At 39.9% G+C, this 22,651-nt stretch overlaps 1 protein-coding gene across 1 annotated transcript in view; it reads left to right on the top strand.

Annotated features, from left to right (window-relative positions):
• The window catches only part of LOC149447572 (proprotein convertase subtilisin/kexin type 5-like), a 150,300-nt gene that overhangs the window by 36,550 nt on the left and 91,099 nt on the right, over positions 1 to 22,651 (top strand). The window contains exons 4-9 of the mRNA XM_089652432.1: positions 31 to 73; positions 2,471 to 2,616; positions 12,290 to 12,484; positions 16,931 to 17,017; positions 19,455 to 19,653; positions 21,924 to 22,147. Coding sequence (XP_089508558.1) covers positions 31 to 73; positions 2,471 to 2,616; positions 12,290 to 12,484; positions 16,931 to 17,017; positions 19,455 to 19,653; positions 21,924 to 22,147 — 894 coding nt within the window. The remainder of the gene's footprint in view (positions 1 to 30; positions 74 to 2,470; positions 2,617 to 12,289; positions 12,485 to 16,930; positions 17,018 to 19,454; positions 19,654 to 21,923; positions 22,148 to 22,651) is intronic.

Below are 22,651 nucleotides of genomic sequence, written 5' to 3'. Positions count from 1 at the left end.
AGTTATTGTTCATATTTTGTCTTTATACAGATGATCCTGAAATCTGCCTCAGCTGCCTCCAAGGCTATTTTCTGTGAGTGAATTGTACCTTAATTTATTAGTGAGCATGGATAATTCTCTGCAGCAACTAATACAACATATACCAAGCAATAACACAATGAGGATGATTTACTAAAGGCAAACAGGCCATTCATTTTGCAAGGGAGTTTGCACTTTGCACATTAATTTTTCCTTAGCTTAGTGAATGAGGTAAAACTGTGCAGACTTCCATCATCTAATTATGTACAAGGAAAAACTAGTGTTTTTTTATATTTCCCTTGCAAAGTGAACATTCAGTTGCAAAGCAAACAGCCTATTTGCCTTTAGTAAATCAACCTCAATGTATTTGCAGCTATGTACAGGTTTATGTGACTTAGCCACACACCACTTACAGCAGACTAGTATATTATTGTCAGAGGAAGTTATTTACCAGGAAAAGTAGCACAATGAGCTACTCTAGAATAATGACCAAAGGAATATGATTCATATTCGGCACATAAATATTGCTTCCCCCAGTATTTACTAATCAGGGCAGTTTTTTTAGATTATGGTAAAGGCTTGTCCATAGCAAACTTGAAATGCCCCCCCCCCCCCACTACCACTTAACGCTTCCACCGTGTGCTATTGTACTTCCACCGTGTGCACAGATACTCCAAGAGCCTAAATAGTTATTTCAGATATTTATTTACATATTGATAGGATAATTCAAAGGATTTTGGAGAAATTGTCCACATTGTGACATACCTCTCCAATTCTTATGAATACTTTGGAACAGGGGTAGGGAACATTTGAGAGGTAGAGATCTATCTGAACAACATAAAAGAGATGAAGATCACTGGGATTCAGGGCCTTAAATAGTAAGGAAAACATAGAAACATATAATAAAACAAAATGTCAGTATGGCAATAGATGGTGCCAGTATGGCAGTGGACTTTGTCAGTAGGGTAGAAGACAGGGTCAGTAGAGCAGTGGACAGGGTTAGTTGGGCAGTGGACAGTGTCAGCAGTTTTTTCATTTTTGATATTTTATTTTTTATTATTTCTTACCATTTGATTATTATTATTATCATCATTTTTTTACAGTTTTATTTTTTATTATTTTTTACATTGTTTATAGGAGCCCTGTTTGGGGGCTTTGGTGAGATATTTGGGGTCTAAACAGACCTCTGATGTTACTCCTTTGAGACAGAAAAGGCAGATTGAGGGCACAGAACTCAATCTCCATCTCTTTAGCCTCAGCTGCACAGAATGAATGGACAGGAATAGCTCTGTACAGAGCTTCCTGTTTATTCACAAACTGAAGCATAGTCAACACAGTTTACAATGCTTCAGTTATGAATGAACACAGGAGCAATCAATACCGATCATTAACTCTTCATTCAGAAAAGGAAGGGGCTAGCAAAATTACATATTTACCGGCCCTTTACCCCACTCTCCATCCTGAAACATCCCCCGTAGCAGCTTGTGGGTGGGGGGAAGCAGAAAGCACTGCAGGGGGAGGAGGGCGGGGCCAGGGGAGAACACTGGGGTCCAGGAGAACACACAGAGACCCAGGGCAGCAGGAAACAAGCAGTCTGGATCAGAGAGGCAATGGGGGCATCATACAGAAAAAACTATGCCCTACATTTTCCTCCAGCCACTGAAAGCCAGCTTCTTCTCCTCTCCTTTCTGCTGACATTCAGTGGCAACAGGAGGAAAATGAGGGCATCGGATCATTTCTGCTGTCCCAGCCACACCTCCTATCCAGGTGTAGAACCAAACGTGATGGGGAGCTGCATGGGCCCCTGGAGCATAGGGCTGGGTCACAATCGCATCCAGTGATCCATAGATTGATCCCTCCTAACAGGGACTAATTTTCATATTGACTGCTGAAGGTTTATTGACAACAAGCCTGTTACCTCAGGATGGCGAATCTGGTTCTATGTTTTCCTGTTTATCAATGTAATTTTTAATCATATGTCCACTTGTTCAGCTTGGCAATGGATCTCTGTATGCAACAGGCAGCTGCAGAGTAGAACTGACATCATTTTAAAGGTACACATCCATCTTAAAAGCAAATAATTAATTCTGAATTTAAAAAACTTTTATTTTAAAAAATAAAATGGCACAAAACATACTGTTAATGAGAATGCCCCCAGCACAAAATCTCTTATGTAAGAAGCTCTGAATAAGATGACACTGATGAACACATTGGTAACTCTTTCTTTACTGCCCACATTAGAAACAGACCTGTAAATGTGTATGAAACATTCGTGGTTTTTGGATGTTTTGGATATTCAAATATTTTGTGGGTGATCTACCTGATTCAGGTTTTTGACATTCAGACCTAGAACAAGCTCTTGTGCCATATGGCTAACTATAGCTGTTAAATATTTTATTGTGATTTTTCTTACAAGATGTTTTCATGTTTTTAATGTTGCACTCAATTTTAGATATCGTCTTCAGTGCAGAAAACACTGCCCCCTGAAAACCTACGAGGACAATGGCAGGAAAATGTGTATGACCTGTCCATTATGGTGTCGTGAATGCCACAATGAAACACATTGCTCTTCCTGCCAAAGTGGATATTATCTGCATGGTAAGAAAGGGCAGCTATAAACCCTTATCAGCCAATTTGTTGCATACCTGTCATGTATTTGTTCAGCTCTGAATAGCTAAACACACACACTCACTCAGAGATAGAAAAGCACAGAGATAAAAGCACAGTATACACCCAACATACATGTACACTAAATTTGTGTATTTATATTAGTTATTCTCATTAAATCTCTAAAGCAGGCCATTAGTATGAATTTTCTAAGCAACGTCATGAAGATCAGCTCACACTTCCCTTCAATTATAATAATCAATGTGAATAAATTTCAGTGATAAGGATTAATCGAGCTATACTTTATGAAGAATTTCTGTGAATATACTGAATTCACATACACAACAATCATAACTATTTGCTTATTGGCTGATTATTAAGATCAAATAATCAGAAAATGAGAGCACTCAACCTACTGCATCCTTACTCAAACAACCAGGATCTGGTTCTCATTCAGGCTCCTGTAAGCTAAGCAATCTGGCAATGGAAAAAAGGGAGCCGGTACACAACCACTGATCTTATGTACTTCTTTTATTAAATCTTCATCTCACATTCAGGTAATACAGAGATATTCACACGTTTTGGCAAAAGTAGCCACACTGGTCGAAACGCGTGAGTGTCTCTGTTTTATATGAACACGAGCTGTAGATCTATTAACAGAAATACAGAAAAGCAGTGACTGTGTGCCAACTCCTTTTTTTTAATTAATTATAGCATTTGAATTTATTAAATGGAAGATAATTTCATTGATATGCTAGATCACTATACTGTACATTATATTGTTTAATTATTTTAAAGAATACATTTAAACAGTATAAAATATTGTGGTCAGACAGCTTGTGGTATACAGTTGCAAGAAAAAGTATGTGAACCCCTTGGGATTACGTGGAGTTTTGCATAAATTGGGCATAAAATGTGCTCTGAACGTCATCTAAGTCACAACAATAGAAGAACACAGTCTGCTGAACATAATACTACACAAACATTAGATGTTGCCATGGTTTAATTGCACATAACATGTAAACATTCACAGTGCAGGGAGGAAAAAGTATGTGAACCTTTGGACTTAATAACTGGTTGACCCTCCTTTGGCAGCAATAACCTCAACCAAACGTTTCCTGTAGTTGCAGATCAGACCTGCACAACGATCTGGAGTAATTTTGGACCACTCCTCTTCACAAAACTGTTTCAGTGTAGCAATATTCTTAGGATGTCTGGTGTGAATCGCTCTCTTAAGGTCATGCCACAGCATTTCAATTGGGTTGAGGTCAGGACTCTGACTGGGCCACTCTAGAAAGCGTATTCTGTGCTGTTGCAGCCATTGTTTTGTTGATTTACTTGTATGCTTTGGGTCATTGTCCTGTTGCATCCCCCATCCTCTGCGGAGCTTCAGTTGGCGGACAGATGGTCGTACGTTTTCCTGCAAAATGTCTTGATGAACTCTGGAATTCATTTTCCCATCAATGACAACAATCCGTCCAGGCCCTGAGGCAGCAAAGCAGCCCCAAACCATGATGCTCCCTCCGCCATGTTTTACAGTGGGGATGAGGTTTTGATGTTGGTGTGCTGTGCCTTTTTTTCTCCACACATAGTGTTGTGTGTTCTTCCCAAACAACTCAATCTTGGTTTCATCTGTCCACAGTATATTTTGCCAGTAGTGCTGTGGAACATCCAGGTGCTCTTTTGCAAACTTCAAACGTGCTGCAATATTCTTTTTGGACAGCAATGGCTTCCTCCGTGGTGTCCTCCCATGTACTCCATTCTTGTTTAATGTTTTCCTTATTGTAGATGTGTCAACAAAAATGTTAGCATGTGCCAGAGATTTCTGTAGGTCTTTAGCTGACACTCTGGGATTCTTCTTTACCTCATGCAGCATTCTGCGCTGTGCTCTTGCAGTCATTTTTACAGGACGACCACGCCTAGGGAGAGTAGCAACAGTGCTAAACTTTCTCCATTTGTAGACAGTCTGTCTTACCGTGGACACATGAACATCAAGGCTTTTGGAGATACTTTTGTAAACCTTTCCAGCTTCATGCAAGTCAACAATTCTTGATCGTAGGTCTTCTGAGAGCTCTTTTCTGCGAGGCATGGTTCACATCAGACAGTGCTTCATGAAACCAGTAAACCCAAAACAGGTGTGTGTTTTTTAAGGGCAGGACAGCTGTCAGCAACACATCCAATATCATCACACTGATTGGAGTCAAGGTTGGCTCACTCCTGGCTCCAATTAGCTCTGGGAGAAGTCATTAAGCTAGGGCCTCACATACTTTTTCCTCCCTGCACTGTGAATGTTTACATGTTATGTGCAATTAAACCATGGCAACATCTAATGTTTGTGTAGTATTATGTTCAGCACACTGTGTTCTTCTATTGTTGTGACTTAGATGACGTTCAGAGCATATTTTATGCCCAATTCATGCAAAACTCCACGTAATCCCAAGGGGTTCACATACTTTTTCTTGCAACTGTATATGTTTTCTGTGCATGATGTTAGGTATAGAAAGACAGACACTTGATATACAATAAAGCTAAATATTGATGTGTCAATTATACCATCATGACTAGAGATGAGCGAAGAAATGAAAAATTCGATTCGGCTGATTCGGCGAATTCCAGTGTGAAATTCGATTCGATGCGAATTTCTCCGCTACGAAGATGACTTATTTAAAGGGTTTCTAGGCTTCAGAGAGCCTTTAAATTAGTGCAGAACACTGTACCTTTAATTTAAATGCCCTTGGAGATGAGGAAGGAGAAGGAGAAGGAGAAGGATGAGAAGAAGGAGAAGGAGAAGGATGAGAAGAAGGAGAAGGAGAAGGGTGAGAAGAAGGAGAAGGATGAGAAGAAGGAGAAGGATGAGAAGAAGGAGAAGGAGAAGGATGAGAAGAAGGAGAAGGAGAAGGATGAGAAGAAGGAGAAGGAGAAGGATGAGAAGAAGGAGAAGGATGAGAAGAAGGAGAAGGATGAGAAGAAGGAGAATGATGAGAAGAAGGAGAAGGATGATAAGAAGAAGGCTGAGAATAAGGAGAAGGATGAGAAGAAGGAGAAGGAGAAGGATGAGAAGAAGGAGAAGGATGAGAAGAAGGAGAAGGAGAAGGATGAGAAGAAAGAGAAGGATGAGAAGGAGAAGGATGAGAAGAAGAAGGATGAGAAGAAGAAGGATGAGAAGAAGGAAAAGGATGAGAAGAAGAAGGATGAGAAGAAGGAGAAGGATGAGAAGAAGGAGAATGATGAGAAGAAGGAGAAGGATGATAAGAAGGACAAGGAAGAGAAGAAGGAGAAGGAGAAGGATGAGAAGAAGGAGAAGGATGAGAAGAAGGAGAAGGATGAGAAGAAGGAGAAGGATGAGAAGAAGGAGAAGGATGAGAAGAAGGAGAAGGATGAGAAGAAGGAGAAGGAGAAGGATGAGAAGAAGGAGAAGGATGAGAAGAAGAAGGATGAGAAGAAGGATGAGAAGAAGGAGGAGAAGGATGAGAAGAAGAAGGATGAGAAGAAGGAGAAGGATGAGAAGAAGGAGAAGGAAGAGAAGAAGGAGAAGGAGAAGGATGAGAAGGAGAAGGATGAGAAGAAGGAGAAGGATGAGAAGAAGGAGAAGGAGAAGGATGAGAAGAAGGAGAAGGATGAGAAGAAGAAGGATGAGAAGAAGGATGAGAAGGATGAGAAGAAGGAGAAGGATGAGAAGAAGGAGAATGATGAGAAGAAGGAGAAGAAGGAGAAGGATGAGAAGAAGGAGAAGGATGAGAAGAAGGAGAAGGATGAGAAGAAGGAGAAGGATGAGAAGAAGGAGAAGGAGAAGGATGAGAAGAAAAAGGATGAGGAGAAGGAGAAGGATGAGAAGAAGGAGAAGGAGAAGGATGAGAAGAAGGAGAAGGATGAGAAGAAGGAGAAGGAGAAGGATGAGAAGAAGGAGAAGGAGAAGGATGAGAAGAAGGAGAAGGAGAAGGATGAGAAGAAGGAGAAGGATGAGAAGAAGGAGAAGGATGAGAAGGAGAAGGATGAGAAGGAGAAGGATGAGAAGAAGAAGGCTGAGAATAAGGAGAAGGATGAGAAGAAGGAGAAGGATGAGAAGAAGGAGAAGGATGAGAAGAAGGAGAAGGAGAAGGATGAGAAGAAAGAGAAGGATGAGAAGGAGAAGGATGAGAAGAAGAAGGATGAGAAGAAGAAGGATGAGAAGAAGGAAAAGGATGAGAAGAAGAAGGATGAGAAGAAGAAGAAGGATGAGAAGAAGGAGAATGATGAGAAGAAGGAGAAGGATGATAAGAAGGAGAAGGAAGAGAAGAAGGAGAAGGAGAAGGATGAGAAGAAGGAGAAGGATGAGAAGAAGGAGAAGGATGAGAAGAAGGAGAAGGATGAGAAGAAGGAGAAGGAGAAGGATGAGAAGAAAAAGGATGAGGAGAAGGAGAAGGATGAGAAGAAGGAGAAGGAGAAGGATGAGAAGAAGGAGAAGGATGAGAAGAAGGAGAAGGATGAGAAGAAGGAGAAGGAGAAGGATGAGAAGAAGGAGAAGGAGAAGGATGAGAAGAAGGAGAAGGAGAAGGATGAGAAGAAGGAGAAGGATGAGAAGAAGGAGAAGGATGAGAAGGAGAAGGATGAGAAGGAGAAGGATGAGAAGAAGAAGGCTGAGAATAAGGAGAAGGATGAGAAGAAGGAGAAGGAGAAGGATGAGAAGAAGGAGAAGGATGAGAAGAAGGAGAAGGAGAAGGATGAGAAGAAAGAGAAGGATGAGAAGGAGAAGGATGAGAAGAAGAAGGATGAGAAGAAGAAGGATGAGAAGAAGGAAAAGGATGAGAAGAAGAAGGATGAGAAGAAGGAGAAGGATGAGAAGAAGGAGAATGATGAGAAGAAGGAGAAGGATGATAAGAAGGAGAAGGAAGAGAAGAAGGAGAAGGAGAAGGATGAGAAGAAGGAGAAGGATGAGAAGAAGGAGAAGGATGAGAAGAAGGAGAAGGATGAGAAGAAGGAGAAGGATGAGAAGAAGGAGAAGGAGAAGGATGAGAAGAAGGAGAAGGATGAGAAGAAGAAGGATGAGAAGAAGGATGAGAAGAAGGAGGAGAAGGATGAGAAGAAGAAGGATGAGAAGAAGGAGAAGGATGAGAAGAAGGAGAAGGAAGAGAAGAAGGAGAAGGAGAAGGATGAGAAGGAGAAGGATGAGAAGAAGGAGAAGGATGAGAAGAAGGAGAAGGATGAGAAGAAGGAGAAGGAGAAGGATGAGAAGAAGGAGAAGGATGAGAAGAAGAAGGATGAGAAGAAGGATGAGAAGGATGAGAAGAAGGAGAAGGATGAGAAGAAGGAGAATGATGAGAAGAAGGAGAAGAAGGAGAAGGATGAGAAGAAGGAGAAGGATGAGAAGAAGGAGAAGGATGAGAAGAAGGAGAAGGATGAGAAGAAGGAGAAGGAGAAGGATGAGAAGAAAAAGGATGAGGAGAAGGAGAAGGATGAGAAGAAGGAGAAGGATGAGAAGGAGAAGGAGAAGGATGAGAAGAAGGAGAAGGAGAAGGATGAGAAGAAGGAGAAGGATGAGAAGAAGGAGAAGGATGAGAAGGAGAAGGAGAAGGATGAGAAGGAGAAGGATGAGAAGAAGGAGAAGGAGAAGGATGAGAAGAAGGAGAAGGAGAAGGATGAGAAGAAGGAGAAGGATGAGAAGAAGGATGAGCAGAAGGAGAAGGATGAGAAGAAGGAGAAGGATGAGAAGAAGGAGAAGGATGAGAAGAAGGATGAGAAGAAGGATGAGAAGAAGGAGAAGGATGAGAAGAAGGACAGTTCTGTGACAGTTTCTGTCTATTTCTGACAGTTCTGGGACATTCACTCCATACAGCGGTTTCAACCGCTGTATGGAGGGAATGTCATAGAACTGTCAGAAATAGACTATTAATGACAGTTCTGGGACTGTCCTTCCATGCAGCGGTTGAAACATTGTATGTATTTGTTTCCATAAATGGATCCATTTATGGAAACAAATACATACAATGTTTCAACCGCTGCATGGAAGGACAGTCCCAGAACTGTCATTAATAGTCTATTTCTGACAGTTCCATGACATTCCCTCCATACAGCGGTTAAAACAGCTGTATGCAGTGAATGTCCCAGAACTGTCATAAATAGTCTATTTCTGATAGATCTGGGACATTCACTCCATACAGCTGTTTTAACCGCTGTATGGAGGGAATGTCATGGAACTGTCAGAAATAGACTATTAATGACAGTTCTGCGACTGTCCTTCCATGCAGCGGTTGAAACATTGTATGTATTTGTTTCCATAAATGGATCCATTTATGGAAACAAATACATACAATGTTTCAACCGCTGCATGGAAGGACAGTCCCAGAACTGTCATTAATAGTCTATTTCTGACAGTTCCATGACATTCCCTCCATACAGCGGTTAAAACAGCTGTATGCAGTGAATGTCCCAGAACTGTCATAAATAGTCTATTTCTGATAGATCTGGGACATTCACTCCATACAGCTGTTTTAACCGCTGTATGGAGGGAATGTCATGGAACTGTCAGAAATAGACTATTAATGACAGTTCTGGGACTGTCCTTCCATGCAGCGGTTGAAACATTGTATGTATTTGTTTCCATAAATGGATCCATTTATGGAAACAAATACATACAATGTTTCAACCGCTGCATTGAAGGACAGTCCCAGAACTGTCATTAATAGTCTATTTCTGACAGTTCCATGACATTCCCTCCATACAGCGGTTAAAACAGCTGTATGCAGTGAATGTCCCAGAACTGTCATAAATAGTCTATTTCTGATAGATCTGGGACATTCACTCCATACAGCTGTTTTAACCGCTGTATGGAGGGAATGTCATGGAACTGTCAGAAATAGACTATTAATGACAGTTGTGGGACTGTCCTTCCATACAGCGGTTGAAACATTGTATGTATTTGTTTCCATAAATGGATCCATTTATGGAAACAAATACATACAATGTTTCAACCGCTGCATTGAAGGACAGTCCCAGAACTGTCATTAATAGTCTATTTCTGACAGTTCCATGACATTCCCTCCATACAGCGGTTAAAACAGCTGTATGCAGTGAATGTCCCAGAACTGTCATAAATAGTCTATTTCTGATAGATCTGGGACATTCACTGCATACAGCTGTTTTAACCGCTGTATGGAGGGAATGTCATGGAACTGTCAGAAATAGACTATTAATGACAGTTCTGGGACTGTCCTTCCATGCAGCGGTTGAAACATTGTATGTATTTGTTTCCATAAATGGATCCATTTATGGAAACAAATACATACAATGTTTCAACCGCTGCATTGAAGGACAGTCCCACAACTGTCATTAATAGTCTATTTCTGACAGTTCCATGACATTCCCTCCATACAGCGGTTAAAACAGCTGTATGCAGTGAATGTCCCAGAACTGTCATAAATAGTCTATTTCTGATAGATCTGGGACATTCACTCCATACAGCTGTTTTAACCGCTGTATGGAGGGAATGTCATGGAACTGTCAGAAATAGACTATTAATGACAGTTCTGGGACTGTCCTTCCATGCAGCGGTTGAAACATTGTATGTATTTGTTTCCATAAATGGATCCATTTATGGAAACAAATACATACAATGTTTCAACCGCTGCATTGAAGGACAGTCCCAGAACTGTCATTAATAGTCTATTTCTGACAGTTCCATGACATTCCCTCCATACAGCGGTTAAAACAGCTGTATGCAGTGAATGTCCCAGAACTGTCATAAATAGTCTATTTCTGATAGATCTGGGACATTCACTCCATACAGCTGTTTTAACCGCTGTATGGAGGGAATGTCATGGAACTGTCAGAAATAGACTATTAATGACAGTTGTGGGACTGTCCTTCCATACAGCGGTTGAAACATTGTATGTATTTGTTTCCATAAATGGATCCATTTATGGAAACAAATACATACAATGTTTCAACCGCTGCATGGAAGGACAGTCCCAGAACTGTCATTAATAGTCTATTTCTGACAGTTCCATGACATTCCCTCCATACAGCGGTTAAAACAGCTGTATGCAGTGAATGTCCCAGAACTGTCATAAATAGTCTATTTCTGATAGATCTGGGACATTCACTCCATACAGCTGTTTTAACCGCTGTATGGAGGGAATGTCATGGAACTGTCAGAAATAGACTATTAATGACAGTTCTGGGACTGTCCTTCCATGCAGCGGTTGAAACATTGTATGTATTTGTTTCCATAAATGGATCCATTTATGGAAACAAATACATACAATGTTTCAACCGCTGCATTGAAGGACAGTCCCAGAACTGTCATTAATAGTCTATTTCTGACAGTTCCATGACATTCCCTCCATACAGCGGTTAAAACAGCTGTATGCAGTGAATGTCCCAGAACTGTCATAAATAGTCTATTTCTGACAGTTCTGGGACATTCACTCCATACAGCGGTTTCCGGCAAAAAGTGTATGTGCAGAGTTCCTCTATTCTGCAGATACACTTAGAGGAGCTCTGCAGATACACTTAGAGGAGCTCTGCACATACACTTTTTTCCGGTTTGGAATTATTCTTATTTTCATCCTACTTCTTCTTCTTCTTCTTCATCCTCATCCTCATCCTCTTCTTCTTCTGAGGATGAGGATGAAGAAGAAGAAGAAGAAGAAGAAGAAGAAGTAGGATGAAAATAAGATTAATTCCAAGCCGGCAAAAAGTGTATGTGCAGAGCTCCTCTAAGTGTATCTGCAGAGCTCCTCTAAGTGTATCTGCAGAATAGAGGAACTCTGCACATACACTTTTTGCCGGCTTGGAATTATTCTTCTTTTCATCCTACTTCTTCTTCTTCTTCTTCTTCATCCTCATCCTCAGAAGAAGAGGATGAGGATGAGGATGAGGATGAGGAAGAAGAAGAAGAATGAAAAGAAGAATAATTCCAAGCCGGCAAAAAGTGTATGTGCAGAGTTCCTCTATTTCTGACAGTTCTCTCACAGCTTCTTCACATGTACAGCGGTTGAAATATCTGTATCCTAAATGGAAACTAATAGATACAAATTGTATCTATTAGTTTCCATTTAGGATACAGATGTTTCAACCGCTGTACATGTGAAGAAGCTGTGAGAGAACTGTCAGAAATAGAGGAACTCTGCACATACACTTTTTGCCGGCTTGGAATTATTCTTCTTTTCATCCTACTTCTTCTTCTTCTTCTTCTTCTTCTTCTTCTTCTTCATCCTCATCCTCATCCTCTTCTTCTGAGGATGAAGAAGAAGAAGAAGTAGGATGAAAAGAAGAATAATTCCAAGCCGGCAAAAAGTGTATGTGCAGAGTTCCTCTATTTCTGACAGTTCTCTCACAACTTCTTCACATGTACAGTGGTTGAAACATCTGTATCCTAAATGTAAACTAATAGATACAATGTTTCAACCGCTAAACATGTGTTCCTTCTGTCAGAGAACTGTCAGAAATAGCGGAGCTCACTGCAGGGACACTTTTGCCGGCTGATCGGGAAATGTTCGATTCGCGCACCCGAAGTAGGCAAAATTTCGGTTTCGACACGAATCGAATATTTCCTGAAATTCGACTCGAATTCCGGTTCGCCTAGTTCGATTCGCTCATCTCTAATCATGACTTTCAAAGTTCTATACATACTGTATATCCAACCACTTTACTATGTCAGTAATTCTAAACAGAACGTGTTTTACAGATGCGGATTGTATACTCAAGTGCCCTTATGGTATGTTCCAGAATACAAAGAACTGGCAATGTGAAAGCTGTCATAAATCCTGCCAGACCTGCCATGGACCATCACCACGAGAGTGTGACCTTTGTCCAGATGGGAAAGAGCCATCCTATGGCATGTGCCATCTTGTGACCTGCTCTGATGGACAATATTTTAATGGTATGCTATTAAAAAAATATCTAGTGTATTCTTGTGTAACTGATATAATTAGTATTATATAAAGAACAACGTACCCTTATTACATTCAAATAAGTACCAAATTGTCTAATGACTCTATTCCAAGGCCCATGCACTGTAGCTCTTGCTAAATACACATATAGAGGACCAGCATTGCATGGTGAGGTAAGATAGCTTTGTGTATTATGATTAATCCCATGCTATGGCCCTGATTCTGGAAATTTAGGATCTGCTGATCTAGTCAAATGTTCTAAGCGTTATGTGTGCCCCAGGAGTGCTAGATAAGCGCTTTTGACAATTCTACACATAATTACCTTCTAAGGTTTAGTACTAATCCTAGGTAGAATAAAATCTTGTATGTGTATCTTTATATTTTTTTATTTCTGCTTGGGTGTATTCATAGTTGTTACCTATTAAGATATATAAGATTCTTTGCAGATAAATTAGTATATTCAATATATTCCATGGGATGGTCATAAACAAGTCATATATACAGGGTGTTGAACTTTATTAATGTAATTATTTTCCTTAAAGGGAACACATAGCTTATGCAATAATATTATGGATATTCATGTAACTGGTATTTGTTTAAAATAATAATCTTGTCAATGTGTGTTATTTAAAAAAAGAAAATTATCTAATAAATGAGCACATCAGTGTTTGCTTATCACATTTTAAGACTGTTTGCAGTGATACAAGATGGTGGTGTTTTACAGCTTCTTTTGCAATGCAAGTCTATAAGGCTGGCTATAGAATGGATTACTTCATCCACACAATTGGGGAGGAAAGGGGAATCCTCTCAGCTGAGACATTGTGCTCTGACAGCCTTTTTGCTGTCAGAATACACTGATCAGTGCCTTGAACTCATTGGCCCGCTGCTTACAGCTGCTAAACACAAACAATTTTCCAATGAGCCTGTTCAATAGAAGTCGATCATTAGATTGTAAAAGTTTGATTGTTCATATTTAACATTTTCATCCAATTGTTTGTTGTTCTCTTTTCTGACCCATGGGTTCCAGCTGGATATTAGTATACATGATTAGGTCAGTTGCAAGACAAATTTGTATTATCATAACTGGAACTTCCTTTTTTAAGGCTGGCTTCTGCCTGTTATCTGTGTATACCTTAATTCAACTGTTTCCATAATGGGAGGCATGCATGAGTGTATTCTTTTTTTTATCAGATTTTATTTAAAGATCGTTTTATACATATTAACCATTGAGATAAACTGCCACACAGAGCTCAAGACAAAGACAAGAAACAAAGTATCAATAATACATAGTATTTAAGCCAGAATGAAAGAAAGTGCATTGCAAATATTCCTCCATGATTACGGAGCTGTGTTTCTTCTCCTTGTGAAGAGCACAAAGGTGTTCTAAATCGGGTCACTCCCAGTTGAATACTACCTGCTGTCATAGCTTTCCTGATTGTACAACCATAACGTAGGTATCCTCAATAAAGGAAAGCCTGGCTTCTGTTGGCAAATGCAGCCATTAGTTCTGGTATAGGTGGCACTTTTGGTTGTCCGCATTGTTGTTGATCCACATCTATGCAGCACTCTGGAGTTTGAAACAAAGGCTGGCAGCTTCCACAGAGTGAGGTATGAGGGAGAAGGTTGACTGTTCCCATTTGGTTTGGTCTTCAAGGCTTGGCAATTATACATGATTCACAGTTGGTTGAAGCAGCAGTTGGAGTGCATAGTGTAGGGAAACTCATACGAATGAGCGCAGAGAAGCCACTCCAGGTGGAAACATGTGAACAGTTAATCATGAGCTCACCACTGCTGCCTTGTTAATCATATGCATGATGAAGAGAACTGGAAAAAAAGGCACTGTGGGAAATGCTCTCAGACAAGCACCTTAGTGAAGGTGCATCTTTATTGGGTGAGACAAAGTAGCAAATATAATAAAATTGACCAGCCTGAAGTGGACAGTGTGACTCCAATGGACGGCCCGTCCGCTTTGAGGGGAGCTGAGATCAGAGAATGCTCCTGTCGGCTTCAAATCACGTGGTGTCAGCGTACCGGCATCCTGGGTGGTGTCACCATGGCAAGCGAAGGCAGTGTCTGGCGTTGGCTTCAGCTGGGAGCATATGTAGGGTTACCAAGAAGACATGTTTTGCGCAGTTGCGCTTTGTCAAGTCTCTGGTAACCCTGGCCGGTGGCCATTATATAGAAGACCATTAAAGGGAAGGCTGGCTGAGTGTAATTAGCAGGGGATGGGGTGTCAATCAGAGCGGACGGCTCGTCCTGAAGCAATGCTGAATACAAAATTAAAGGTACAAATTGCAAATTATAAAAAGTGATATGCATAAAAACAATATTGGAAAGCATGATATACTTTTATCTTTAGCAGAATAAAGGTAATACAATAATAAAAAAAAGAAAAAACAAAATAACAAAAAAAACAACAACTATAAGTTAAAAATGACATCGCTGGTTCATGGAAGCTATGTCAAAAATTGCGTTTATAGTGAGGTAATTATGGGTATATGGACAAAGAAGGGAGTAGGAAGAAGTGAAAGCTTAGCATATGAAAATGACTGTATAAAAGGTATGGCTAAAAGGAATATAATAAAATCAGTACAGGTATCAAATTAGGTAGCTCATATGTTCGTAATTAAATAAACGTAATAGATGCGTAATAACATGTATTCGTAATTGAGTAAACAGAATATATACATGGTAACAGTGCAGATTAAAAAACAAGTATTAAAAGAAGACAATACTGTATGTTATAAAAAAAAAAAAACACTGGAGGATCCCAGTTCCGGGGACTAGTCCCCGGAACTGGGATCCTCCAGTGTGTGTTTTTTTTTATTACATACAGTATTGTCTTCTTTTAATACTTGTTTTTTAACAAAGCGCAACTGCGCGAAACATGTCGTCTTGGTAACCCTACATATGCTCCCAGCTGAAGCCAACGCCGGACACTGCCTTCGTTTGCCATGGTGACACCACCCAGGACGCTGGTACGCTGACACCACGTGATTTGAAGCCGACAGGAGCATTCTCTGATCTCAGCTCCCCTCAGAGCGGACGGGCCGTCCATTGGAGTCACACTGTCCACTTCAGGCTGGTCAATTTTATTATATTTGCTACTTTGTCTCACCCAATAAAGATGCACCTTCACTAAGGTGCTTGTCTGAGAGCATTTTCCACAGTGCCTTTTTTTTCCAGTTCGGAGTGCATAGTGTGAAGCTGAAGATGGTGTCAGACCAGCGCAGACGGTGGATAGAGGTTGGTGTGGAGAGAAAATTGAGTATACGGAGTGGGTGGAAGATGGAGCAGCCAGAGTGGGATGGAGATGTGGTAGACAGAATGGGAAAAGAGAATTAGACTGTTTTAGAGGTTGAATGCACAGTATTTCTTCGAGAACTGTGACGCAGAAATGGTCTTTAGAGACGGTAGGAAATCTACTGTTGAGACAAGTGCAGGTGACATAAGAAGATAGAAGGCAAAGGTTAATCCTGGAAAAGTGAATATGTTTGATGTCTTTCCTTTCTGTTTAAGTTTGATGTGCATACGAGTTTCTTCCCAAATGCAATTAACTTGCGGTTTCTCCTACTATTATTCTCAGACAATGAAAATGGAATGTGGACTTTGGACTATGGCTTTTAATAGCATTTTACGTGTTTTACATTTTTATACTTTACTTTCTTGTGCAATATATATTAAACAAATGTTTGCAATTAATTGATATAATATAATTACATCTAGAAATGCAACATTTATAGTCACATTTAACATTAGTTTTAGTTCTGCAATGAGGTTTGTGCAAAGTTGCATGGTGATTGATGGGTGTGGTAAAAGGTCATAGTAAAAAAAAAACACTTGCCAAAAAAAGAACAAAACCTGATCGAACTGACTGTAGATCCCTTGTTCAAGTTTTCAACTAGAAAACTGCTCCACTTCTCAATGACCCCACAATAAGATCAAACATATCTTATTAGTACTGGCTCAGGAAGAAAATGCCACCATCCAAGTCTTATCCTGTGTGTGTGTGTTATCTGATATCCTGAGATTTGGTCTTTTTACAACACAAAAAGGAAGAGAGAGAGGTTGGTTACAGCCCCTCCAAATGTTGGAGCTATTTCACATATATCAAAGCGCTCCAGTGCATATATCCTGCCTATTAAAATCCCTTAAATGCATCGTGAATATGATTATAGGTATTTCTTCACTAGGGCTTGTTGATGCAAATATGACTGCAATGTGCCCCTCCCCTACTGCAGCATAAACATTACGGTTCTGTAAATTGATTTATGTGAGGTTATCGAAGCATATATACAATATACTAGACCTAGTACAGCCAAATATTTTATTAAATTACACATGTATGGGGAAACTGCTAAAAATACCCATAGTCATATAAAGTTGTATTTAGCAACATATAACATTTTTTCTTGCTATTGTATTCTCCTCCCCAGTGGCAGATGGCAAGTGTTATGCCTGTGATCCATCTTGTCAGAGTTGTTTTGGACCACAAGCACTGGACTGTTTTTCCTGCCATTCCGGTAAAGTATAGTCAATGTTTGTATTCTATGGTTGTACTATTTACATTCCATAATAAATACATTTATATTTTATGGGATTCTTTGCATTCTATCCTAGCAGCTCATTGTATTGCAGTTACTTTCAGCATGCTGTTGTTTTTTATTAAATGAATGAAGAGACTATCCCAGTAGGTGACAAGATTAGGTGAGATTTGCCATCATAGATCTCGTGGACCATGAGAAACAGGGTTGTTTTCGGATCAGATCCAGAACTGTTATATGTGTTTATAACCAAACCATCCTTTAACTAGAAATTAAAGTTCCATGGCAGTCATGCGGAACAATGTTATATTAGTGGAACCATGGTGGAATGTCTCATAAAAGAGTCAATCTTCTTCACATGATGAGACAAATGTGCTGCAGCTTCTCTCAAATCAGTAAGTTGAGCCTTTGGAAAACAATTATATAATATATACATGCAGTAAATATCTATCTATCTATCTATCTATCTATCTATCTATCTATCTATCTATCTATCTATCTATCCACTCACTTTATTATGTACACCTGGCTAGTACCGGGTTGGACCCCCATTTGCCTTCAGAACTGCCTCAATTCTTCATGGCATAGATTCAACAAGGTGTTGGAAACATTCCTCAGAGATTTTGGTCCATATTGACATGATAGTATCATGCAGTTGCTGCAGATTTGTTGGCTGCACATCCATGATGCGAATCTCCCGTTCCTTCGCATCCCAAAGGTGTTATATTGGATTGAGATCTGGTGATTGTGGAAGCCATTGGAGTACAGTGAACTCATTGTCATTTTCAAGAAACCAGTTTGAGATTATTTGAGCTTTGTGACATGGTGCATTATCCTGCTGGAAGTAGCCATCAGAAGATGGGTACACTGTGGTCATAAAGGGGTGGACATGGTCAGCAACAATACTCAGGTAGACCGTTTAAACAATGATCATTTGGTACTAAGGGGCCCAAAGTGTGCCATGAAAATATCCAACACACCATTACACCACCACCACCAGCTTGAACCGTTGATACAAGGCAGGATGGATCCATGCTTTATTGTTATTTACGCCAATTTCTGACCCTACCATCTGAATGATGCTGCTGAATACGAGACTCATTAGACCAGGCAGTGTTTTTCCAATCTTCTATTGTCCAATTTTGGTGAGTCTGTGTGAATTATAGCCTCTGTTTCCTGTTCTTAGCTGACAGTAGTGGCACCCAGTGTGGTCTTCTGCTGCTGTAGGCTATTTGCCTCAAGGTTTGATGTGTTGTGCGTTCATAGATGGTATTCTGCATACCTTGGTTGTAACAAGTGATTATTTGAGTTACTGTTGCCTTTCTATCTACTCTCCATCTCTGCCATTTCTCCTCAGACCTCTGACATCAACATGGCATTTTCGTCCACACAACTGACGCTCACTGGATATTTTTTTTTTTTTTTGGACCATTCTCTCTAAACCCTAGAGATTTTTGTGCATTGAATATCCTAGTAGATCAGCAGTTTTTGAAATACTCGAACTGCCTGTCTGACACCAACAACCATGCCACATTTAAAGTCACTTAAATCCCCTTTCTGATGCTCAGTTTGAACTTCAGCAAGTTGTCTTCACCACATCAAGATGCCTAAATGCATTGAGTTGCTGCCATGTGATTTCCTGATTAGGAATTTGTGTTACCAAGCAATTGAACAGGTCAACCTAATAAAAATGCCGGTGAGTGTATATTATATACACCAATCAGCAATAACATTATGGCCAATACCTATTATTGAGTAGGTCCCTTTTTGCCACCAAAGAGACCCTTTTGGTGCAAAAACAGCCCTGACCCATCGAGGCATGCTGAAGGTATGTTGTGGTATCTAGTAACAAGCCGTGAGAAGCAGATCCTTTAAGTGTTGTAAGATGTGAGGTGGGTCCTCAGTAGATCAGACTTGTTTTTCCAGCACCTCCCACACTTTTTTCTTGCCAACAATAGCTCTTCTGCTGTCTTTCAGCAATTTTCACTATGACAGTCATTGCTTATAAAGGTTGTGTTTCAACCTCAGATTTTTGCATGTAAGATGATGTATACATATTACAAAGGCAAATGTAGCATTGTCTTTTCTATGAGATGGTGTTGCACATTACTGAACAGGCATTGCATTTTTTCATATATCTACATATAATTTATGATTTAATTAGCAGACTGATGTCAAATTAAAGCATTAATATTCATCTGTTTGCATATTTTAGGTTTATGTCAAAACTATTGATATTTCCTACTCGATGATAGGTTTTAAGAGGAGACAGAAACATTTTCTAGTCAAAAATGATTGCACAGTGTCTGATTAGTTCTGAATGAGATAATTGAAGATGATTGCTCTATTACAGTGACCTTGAACAAGGTGAGAGTGTACAATGAGGAACTCTCTGCATTTCCTGACTGTATTTCAGGTAATTTTCTGGACGAGGAAAACCAGTGTGTCCCCAGCTGTCCACAAGGATTCTTTGGAGATCCATTCAGCCAAACCTGTGAAAAGTGCTCAGTAACCTGTGAAAGTTGTGCAGGTAGCAGTGAACACTGCCTAAAATGTAATTCCAAAGATCATCATTTGTTTCTTCATGAAGGAAGCTGCCTTTCTGGCTGTCCAGAGTAAGTAATGGTATAAAATAACTAGTTTTAATGCAAGACACCCTTGTTTAGTTCTGCCAGTTAACTATCAAGAAGACCCTGCATGTACAGACCTACTCTCATCTATTGCACTGCCAAAACATAAACAGATACAAAGCTGAAAATATTAATGGAAAAACTTCCCAGTTGGTTACCATATTTGTTCAACAAAGGTACTAATTTGTTCAGTTTTTTTCCTTTGCTCCAAGCAGTCTGAATGGAGTGAAGACTGCAGGGGAGGACAGCATTAAAGTGAATCTGTTGCGTGTCCTTACAAGTGTGTAACAGGCAAAATAAAAATTCACAGAAAATGTATACTATAAGCAGTAAATGTACTCTCAGTAGTTTTTACCTACTGTGTGTCAGACAGTTCCAAGTAGGTGAGTTCCCTTTAGACTTTTCATTTTTTCTACAGACCCATAAGCTGTGTAAAAAATACAAAGCAGAGTATCTAAAAACCAAAAATAAATAAAATAAAAAAAAACATAAAATGTTAAAAACAATAAAATATCACATGGTGCTATAATGCCTGGTAACAGTTTATAATCTGTTGACATGAAGGCACACACCAGATTTCCCTACTGTCACAGACACAGTTAGCTTCCAGGTTTTCATGCTACCGATCAGTACAGCTGGTACAGTACTCTTAAGGATCCCTGCCAGGTGTTCCAGGATTCCTGGACTTCCTATATTCACAAGATCCCTGCATGGTTTTCCAGGGTTTCCAGATCTCCAATATTCACAGATTCCTTGCCAGGTCTTCCAGAATTTCAAGGACCTCCAATATTCACAGGATCCCTGACAGGCCCTACAGGGTTTCCAGAATTCTTTGGACCTCCATTACCTCCAGGACTTCCAAAGTTCCCTTGACATGACACTGGGCACATCCTCTGACCAGAAGAGCATTAAATCACCAGACTTTGAAATGGTTGGTGTTTTGCCTTATCGCCAGCTACATGGAATTTAAGTGCTATAATAGTTGTTTTGCTGCCTTGACTACTTACTCATGTGCTGTCTGACTTGACCTTCAATCAAAAACAAAAGAAACAGGGTGCACCAACCTGGTGCTTTACCAAAAAAACTATTTATTTAAACTGTAAAAAAAGAGGGCGCCTCAAGGTTTACGTGCCTTCTTCCAAGCCAAATAAAATCTTTATCAAAATGCGTAACCCTTAGGACGCTAAGGAGACTTCATTCACCACTGCCTGGGTACCGTGGACCTAGGAGAGGTCTCACCTGCATCCTATTATATGCCTTAAGATGACCTCTTTTTTACATTTTAAATAAATTGTTTTTTTAATAATGCACCTGCTTGATGCGCCATTTTTTTTTTTTGTTGATTTCAGTTATACGAGGACACTCACAGTCCTGAGAGGTCAGCAAGACTTTTGACACCATGCCTACCAGACAGACAGACAGAACACACTTTTATCACCACACCTAAGAGCAGGAGTATTTATTACTGTTTCTACATTTGACCCCTACCTTGACCTGACTACTGTCTCGCCTGTGACCTGTACCTCTTCATTCCAGCCAACCCCCTTGGTAGAGCGATCCTGAGGGCCATGACCTGGTGCCAGTTTGCAAAGAAAACTGGGGTCACTAGGGTTCTCTCCCCATCTTCACCATCAGGATCTCTGGTGATGTCCAACTGCCACTTAGACTTCGTGTAATAGGTGAGCCCACTGCCAGGGGGCACCAAAAAATCAACATATGATAATCAGCCTCCCGGCAGAGAATAGATGTTTCTGATGTGTGGATAGCTTAAGGCTTGCACATTATGTGAATCAAGCTGCAACTTTTATGTGATCTCCCTCAAAATTTTCAGACCCAGTATGTGTTGGGACTTGGGAGTTGACCCTTCATGCTGTAACTAAATTTGGTAAGGTGTGGTAGACTAGTTGTAACTAGAATCTGTTTCAAAGCTACATTTGGTAATGCAAATTGGACCCTGGTTTGCAGTTCATTTCATATCGTTGTATAGAATAAATTAACTAAACAAAAATATGAGTTTTAAAACCTTCTTGGAAACAACATTTTGCAAACTTGAATTCCCGTTGAATCACATAGACATGCAGACAACATCCATTTTTAAAGTACAATGGCCATTGCATTATTACAGTATTTTCACAGTATTTTTAAATGTACAAGTTACTTTGGAATATGTCTATTAAGTTGGCAAAGTTTAGTGGTATATGCTGTAGAAGATTAACCAAAAAGCTGTCTGGTAACAAAATTCTTTATTTGTGCAGTGGCTACTTTGCGAATGCTGAAGGCTCATGTGAAACCTGCGAGGGATCCTGCTGGACATGTGATGAAAGTAAAACAAAATGTTTGTCTTGTGTGGATGGTCTGTACTTGGAGAACAGCAAGTGCCTTCCAAATTGTTCTCTGAAGTATTACCCAGATGAAGATGGTGTCTGCAAACACTGTTCAGCCCACTGTACTGCCTGTGCTGATGAAAGAACATGCCTTGGTATAAATGATCTTTACTACACTGTTTGTGGTTTTCAGAATGTTTTATGCATGCCTTGTGTGTCATGTATTCCTCCAACATAAACACAATTAGTTTTAGTTATCTTGAATCTGTGTCATGATGCCAATGTCTATTTTTATTTTATTTAATCTTTGAGCACCTATCAGCCATTTTATACTTTCTGCACCCCTCTAAAAATGTTTTCAGTTTGTTATTAAAGAGTTGATTTTTCTTGACTTGAGGTCAAAGTACTTCCATCTATAAATGATCCTTTGTCCAATTATGTCTCATTAAAACACTGCCATATGTCAGGGCAGGGCAAATGAGCAAAGCTGTTAGGGAGTCCTGAAAGAAAAAGTGAAATTAGTTTTAGAGGGTCACAAAAATTGGCGTTTCTGGCTAGCTAAAGCAGTGTACAGCACCTGCCAAGATCACTTCTAAGGCTTGGTTCACACATATGCATTTTGCATTTGATGCTTTGTCCAGTGCTTTTTGTAGTTTGTT

Source organism: Staurois parvus, unplaced genomic scaffold (assembly GCF_062004578.1).
Source record: "Staurois parvus isolate SC_StPar_1 unplaced genomic scaffold, SC_StPar_1.0 ptg000682l, whole genome shotgun sequence".
Taxonomy (NCBI): Eukaryota; Metazoa; Chordata; class Amphibia; order Anura; family Ranidae; genus Staurois; species Staurois parvus.
The sequence above is the reverse complement of the archived record's forward strand: the minus strand, read 5'-3'. Positions and strand labels throughout refer to the sequence as shown.